The 6,766-nt window shown below is 34.6% G+C and overlaps 1 protein-coding gene across 4 annotated transcripts; it reads right to left on the bottom strand.

Annotated features, from left to right (window-relative positions):
* Nucleotides 1-2,570: 2,570 nt before the first annotated feature.
* Nucleotides 2,571-6,059, bottom strand: LOC107954140 (uncharacterized). Of its 4 annotated transcripts, none has more exons than XM_016889614.2 (6): nucleotides 5,594-6,059; nucleotides 4,680-5,309; nucleotides 4,360-4,613; nucleotides 3,615-3,826; nucleotides 3,214-3,481; nucleotides 2,571-2,981 (listed from the first exon to the last, which is right to left on the bottom strand). In XM_016889614.2, the coding sequence occupies exons 2-6, from the start codon at nucleotides 4,693-4,695 to the stop codon at nucleotides 2,691-2,693; spliced, it is 1,041 nt and encodes a 346-aa protein (XP_016745103.2). In that variant the 5' UTR covers nucleotides 4,696-5,309; nucleotides 5,594-6,059; the 3' UTR covers nucleotides 2,571-2,690. The 4 variants fall into 4 exon arrangements, with proteins under 4 accessions (XP_016745103.2, XP_040953525.1, XP_016745102.2 ...); XM_041097591.1 differs by having other exon boundaries at nucleotides 5,139-5,309; XM_016889613.2 differs by having other exon boundaries at nucleotides 4,360-5,309.
* Nucleotides 6,060-6,766: the final 707 nt, after the last annotated feature.

Raw genomic sequence — 6,766 nt, 5'->3', positions numbered from 1 at the left:
CAAACTTTTTCAATGTGGCCAAGTTGTTTGCAGCTTCTACATTGAATGTTTGGCCTGTACCAGTAATATTTTTCTAAGTGAGTGGACTTTTTACAGTGAGTGCATGGTGGAAACTTCCTTTTAGCAGCATCCTTTTTCCATTTTTCTTTCTTTTTTGACCAAGGCTTCTTGCCCTTGTAGCTTGAGCTCGAGCTTGAGCTTTCTTTGCTTCTGGCTTGAAAGGCTCCTTCAGAATGCTCCTCCATCTTATTTGCTCTTCTCTACTCTTGTGCATAGAGAGTATTTATCAGCTCAGTTAAGGATATAGCTGATAGGTCCCTAGAATCCTGCAAGGAAGAAATTTTTGACTCATACTTCTCTAGAAGAGTTGTAATGACCTTTTCAACTATTCTTTTGTCACTAAAATCATCTCCAAGAAGCCTTCTGTTGTTGATTGTAGCCATAATCCTGTTAGAATACTGCTTGATGGTTTCAGATTCCTTCATCTTCAGATTCTCGAAGTCCCTTCTCAGGTTGATCAACTGTTGCTACCTGGTTTTGCCTGACCCTTGAAACTCTTCCTTGAGTCTATCTGGGCCTGCTTTGGAGTGTCACAAGCCATTATCCTTGTGAAGATCATATCTGAAACTCCATTTTAAAGGCATGACATAGCCTTATACTTTTCGGCACAGTCCTCATTGTGCTTCCTAATTTGAGTTATGGTTGGATTAGCTCTCAAAGGTGGTGGCTCTGTGTCAACTTGAAAAACACTCCACAGATCATGAGCCTGCAAATATGTTTTAATCTTTACAGCCCAAATGTTATAGTTTTCACCAGCAAAGACAGGTGGTGGTGGTGGTGAGAAACTCATTCTTTTGCAACAACTAAAAAAACCAACAAAAACAACTTCTGTTTCTTTTCTTTCAAGCACGAATCACTCAAGGAAAAACACATAGCAAAAGGCCCTCAAAGATAACAGGCTCTTGATACCATTTGTTGAGTTTAAATCAGTATGCAAAGATCAAAACACCAAAAACTTATGTTTAAAAGATGAAAAATAGAAGCAAAACGGATGTTGGATGAGAGAAAAGTGTTGACTTATCTCATTACTTCAATTAGCAATATAACATGTACATAAGTAGTTCAAGTACATTAGAAGAAAACAAACTTAACTTGTGCTACTATCCAAGCTGTAAAATCAACTTAATGATAACCTAAAAAGTTACTAAATCAACTAAGTACTTGATTAATCCTTAGCTAAACAAAAAGTTACAATCAAACCAATAAAAGTCACATGTTACAAAAGTTTAATAACCAAAATACATAATGGACATTAGCTTGATGCTGCATTCTTGTGGACATTTGCTTGCTGTTGCATTGTTGACAACTTTCAACAATTCTTTACTACTAGTATCGTTAGATTTCCTTTAACCTAGCTTCAGTTAACATGGCACTCAATACATAATCGTTCAACCTTCTAGAAGGCACCCTTGGTCAAGTGCTTCTTTTTGGGCTTTGTTGCTTGATACGCTTGGTCATCATCATGGGGACTTGCTGGAATTGCTGCTCATGCTAAGCTTCTTGTTGTCCCATGCTATCACTCACAACAAATTGTATTGTAAATACATAACTTTTGTATGTGAAGTTCGATAAAGACATAACTTTATGTAGAGTTATTTTGTAAAACAAAATAATATTATTAAAGAGTTTTTTATTAAAAGATATAAAAAGGTATATTGTGAAAAGATACATTTGTCTATATAAATGACTTCTCTGCTAATCATTTTTCATGTTCCTTTTAGAGTGTTTAGTGTTGTGTTGTATCTTGAAAACATATAAAAACATTAAAGAAAGTGTTTTACACGCCTCAAAACCTTCATATTTTTCTAATATTATCTTTCACTTTTCTTGTTTCACATTTTTTATTTATTTTTCTAACAATACTAAAAACTTGATTTCCTTGTGAAAAATAAGAATAATTTGCCTCTTATTTTACCAAATGATTCTCGAGATTTTGGGTGTCTAAGAGTTCAATACTTAAGATGATCAAAATCAATATTTTGAAGTTGAAACTAGTGCATCTTAAAGACGTTCCCACAAGTAAACAGAAGAAATGAAATTTTGTGCTGCATTGGATCAAATTCATCGATACAGAACGCCATTGATTAAACACTCAATGCAAGTAAATAACATTTAGTTCAGCTTAAAATTTGATTGAAAACCAATTTTTGAAAGTTTTGAAAAAAATTACTACATTTGCCGTTTGTACATATGGTTTCTTAAAATGTACTTCGGACTTAGGAGCTCTGTTTTTGCATGATCCACAGAAGTTTCGATTAAAGAGAAAATATGTGGGTTCTTTTCAAGGGATCAATTCAGGAGTTCTTACGGTTTTGTTTCTCAATCACATGAAACTTAGGTTGGAGCTGAATGTGTATGGGCAAATTCTTGAATATCAAATGAACGGGTGTTAATCAAGACCACTCAATCAAACCATCTTGGTCGACTATATAACCACTTTTGGTTTCTGTTTAAAACCAAGTTCCTCCTTTTAAGGTTAAAAGAAGAAAAAAGGTGCAGATTTTAGCATATATATTACTGGTTTCAGTTAAATTTCTAGTAGAGCATCTTACAAATGATAAACGAAGTATCCCGTAAAACACATCCAAAACATTGAACAATTCACCGAATAATGTACATATACTGGGGTCTTACCTCTGCACAAGTTCCCGTAAAACCGCTTCGCAGTTTTTGCTCTCAAAAATCAGAAGGTGCCCAGCATCAGGAACTTCATGATAATGAATCCATGGAAGCTTTTCGGAGAGATAACGATTTACTTGAAATGGAATGATTCTGTCTTCATAACCTTGCCAAATATAGACCGAGCCCTCATTATTTGGAAAAGGATTAATTAGATCCATGGGATCAAATTCCCATTTTCCATAACTGACCATTATATCTCGATGCAGCGACTCATAAACACCTTGCTGCTGAATCTTCTCCTGCAGTCAGACATGTCGCTAAGCAACATAAGTTGGAGATACTTGCAGTGATATCATGCAAATTAAATAACTTATGTATTCAATGGTGGAATGTAATGTCTAAGAATAACTCTTTGAAGACGGGTCTGCAATGCGTGCTTAGGGACTTTAAGAAAAACATTTAGTGATGCATTAATCTATAGCAGTTTCTTTTTCTTTCTAATGATGAATCAATTTATAAGAACTTAACAACCTGACCGACACTTGGAGCTTCGGACCACTTCTTCAGGATCTCCAAATCACTTTGGCTGAAAATCGCCATATTTCCAGCCAGAATGCTTAGTGAAGGGAACCATTTCTGGGACATCCACCAGTAGAACAACCAAGGGGTGTAATGTGCAACTCGGAATGACCATTGGTCTTGTGCAAGCAACCTACTGAATGCATCATTCGATAAATTTGCAGGAAGACAAGGCCACCAGTAGTTAACAAAGGGAGCTACAAGAGAAGCTCCTGCCAATCTGTAAAAATGAGAAAATCCATTGCCAAAGTAACTTCTTCCGTTTAGTAGAATTAGAAAGCAAGAATTCTGCAAAGTCAAAAGGAAGAAAAAAATAAGAAGCTTATAATCTGTAAACAAATCTAGCAACATGCCTATGAGGTATGTATTTTAAGCAACTGTAAACAGGGTATGCTCCCATTGAGATCCCAATCACATAAAACTTAGAACCAATCTGCAACTTGTCAGCTAGTTCTTGAACATCATATGCTTCACTCTTCACTGAGCGTGATGGATTTGGATCACTGTCTCCATAACCTGATCTATCGAAGAAAAGGAAATAGATCCTGAGTTCCTCTACAAGTTCCTGAAAACCAAACCATAATGCTGAAGTCACAGTATCTTCTTTTCAAATAAAAAACTTAAGCTTTCTGAAGATAAAAACTAAACTCAAGCAATTGCTGAAACAACATAATGGATCATAAACTAGTCATGTCGCACCAAAGCAGGGATCTTCCAGGGATGAAACGGAAGAAGTCTCACTCATACCCTTTCACTAAATTAGCAACTCTCAAGTATTACCATATATAGTTTTACACTTGCAACACAAGACTTCTAAAAATATATTACTAGACCATATCCCCTAGAGATGATAGAAGAAGAACAAAACATAAAACCTATTTTGTATCTTGATATCGGTTTAAGGTAACAAAGATCATGTCCCCTAGAGATGATAGAAGTTCTCATAAATGTAGTGCGTAGTCTGTTGCAATAATGCAAACTACCGGTCATCCTTCCATGTAAAATTTCAGAATTTGTAACAAAGTAAAAACTCCATTAACAAGTTTAGAACAAAATATGATAAGGTATGCAAAATTGTAAATAAACAAAAGTTCATACTTCAGATGCAGGTAAATTCAGATCTTTGGAGCTGCCAAAGCCATGAATGACAACTATTTTGTACTTAGCCTCTTCCCTGGGAACTCCAGCTTCCCTGTAAGCCAAATGCCTCCCATCACTGAGCTTAATTCTGGGAGAAGTGACAGGAGGCCCATCGGGTGAGCCACATATCTTTGGAGGGGGCGGCTTTAATGCTCGATAAGTCCATCCCAGGAGGCCCACTGTCAAAGCTACCGCTATAGGGGCAATCATTGCTGCAAAGGGAGAGAACACCATAAATCCATCATATCACATAATTCAAGAAAGAGGAAGATTTTTACCCGGTTTCATATTCATCCAAAGCAAGTTGAAAATATAGGGAATGTTGAAAGAGTATGAACAGAGAAAATGGTAAGCAAAACGTGCTTATGGCTCTTGGGGTTCTTCGAGAATTCGTAGGTAACTGTACTCCATAAGTGAAAACCAAGCAACAGTATCACTTTAACAGAATAATAATGGGGAAATCCTCAGCCATTGTTTAGTGCTTCTAAGTTTCTATGTTTTTTTCTTGAGAAAAAAGTAGATGGAATGAAAGCAGGCCACAACATACAGAGCCAAACAGACGGATTGATTTCAAGTTCTGGAAAAAATAGGGTCAGCTAGCTATTCACGGAATAAGGGGATCTAAAGGGAAGCTGATTGCTTATGTGCTTAAAACATGGGTGATTTTCAAATTATAAACCCTACATAATCAAGCAAGCCTTTATCCAATAGTATATGTGAAATTTAGATAATGCAACCATGTCCTTAATGCAGACAAATATCTGTCTTTTGCAATCCACTTTTTGGGGATCAATGAAACTTCCCTCAGCCAACACTACTAGAACTACAGCAGAATAGGAAGGAAGCAACAGCAGCAGCCAAAGTAGGAAAGTTAGCTACAAAAACCTAATGACTAATTAGTTCAGGACCTGCAGAAATTAAGAGAAAGCACAATCATAAATATCGCAATATTTCATATTACAACTTTCAAATAAGATTTATTTCCAGTAGTTCAAGTTCATGACAACCAAATCAAAATTGGCAGTTTCTTAAGTAGCCAGTAACTAACAAATAGGAAACCATTCATATCATTTTACTCATAAATACTCTAAAACAAAGAGTTGATCCGAAATAAATAGATAATATCCAGAAATTCCAAGAAACAATTAGATAGAAAGAGATGAAGAAATAAAAGGAAACTAAAAACCCCAACCTGGAAATGAACTGGATTTGGCTCTGTTAGCTATGGTGTGAGCTCTGGCAGATGCAGCTCAGACCTTCTTCTTGATCCGGTCACGACTTCAAATAATTATAAGAAAGCAAAATCCCATTTGCTGAAAAGGACCCAAGTTCTTACTGTTTTTGATAGTGCCAAATGATATTTATCATTGCAAGAAACGTGCCATGCGTCCAACAAAAACAATACTAAAACTACTAGTCTCCAAATCTATCATTTTGACTGTTGTTTCAAGCTTGGAACTTTGTAAGATTGTGCACCAGTGAGTCAAAGATTATAAGGATAATAATGATTTTAATTTGTTTAGAAAAATGAGGTGATATTACCCCTACCATTACGTTCTCCGAAATTAACCATGCCAAGGTTGATCTGGTGAAAATTCGAAACTTTATCCTGAGCAAAGTAACTGTTGAAGATAAGGGTGATAGATTATTCTGGTTTGTTTTTGTTGCTTCATGTTTGTTTTATAATTTATGTTTGGAAGTACACGATTTCCATTTCAAGCATGTGTCTTTAAAGCTTAAATCCGTAATTTTTTTTAGAATGCAATATTTTTAATCACTGAACTTTCTATTTAATTGCTGTATTAAAAACTTCAAGTTTGAAAATGCAAGAGTGGATATATCATAATATGATTTTGGATATATATAAATATAATTATATGTAAATATAAAATTTAAAATAAATTATATTTGATATAACAATTTGTCACGTCGTTAATTAATAAAATGAAAAAAATTTAAAGACTTATAAATAAATATTACTAAATTTATTTAAATCTAATTAAAAATTAATGACAATTTTCTTTTCTTCTTTAGATATTTTTTGAAGTTATGAACTTACCCAATCGGCTTCCATCTCTACTGAAAGATGAGAAACTTGCTATTTATCTTCTTCTTCTTCTTCTTTTTCTAATTTGATGGAATGTTTAATGAAGAGAAGCTATTTTGATGGAGATAGAAACCTTTTTGAAAATAATGATTTAGATTTGAAAGAAGCCAACTGCACTAATTTCTTTAATATTTTTAGGGATCACTTTACTATTATAAGATAATTCAATTTTCAAAAATTACAGGAAGAGGATGAGCTTTTCCTTCCATCTACAATTGTTGTCGTCTCTATTTTCAATCGATTACTCTCCTTCAAAGG

Source organism: Gossypium hirsutum, chromosome D07 (assembly GCF_007990345.1).
Source record: "Gossypium hirsutum isolate 1008001.06 chromosome D07, Gossypium_hirsutum_v2.1, whole genome shotgun sequence".
In the NCBI taxonomy this organism is placed as follows: domain Eukaryota; kingdom Viridiplantae; phylum Streptophyta; class Magnoliopsida; order Malvales; family Malvaceae; genus Gossypium; species Gossypium hirsutum.
This window is presented reverse-complemented; position numbering and strand designations above follow the sequence as displayed.

Coding starts and splice junctions, on each gene's coding strand:
- LOC107954140 (XM_016889613.2), bottom strand. CDS start 4,635: ATGGTGTTCTCTCCCTTTGCAGCAATGATTGCCCCTATAGCGGTAGCT. Junction 3,482..3,614: donor TTAAAATACATACCTCATAG/GCATGTTGCTAG, acceptor TCATTTTTACAG/ATTGGCAGGAGCTTCTCTTG. Junction 2,982..3,213: donor AAGCTCCAAGTGTCGGTCAG/GTTGTTAAGTTC, acceptor GTCTGACTGCAG/GAGAAGATTCAGCAGCAAGG.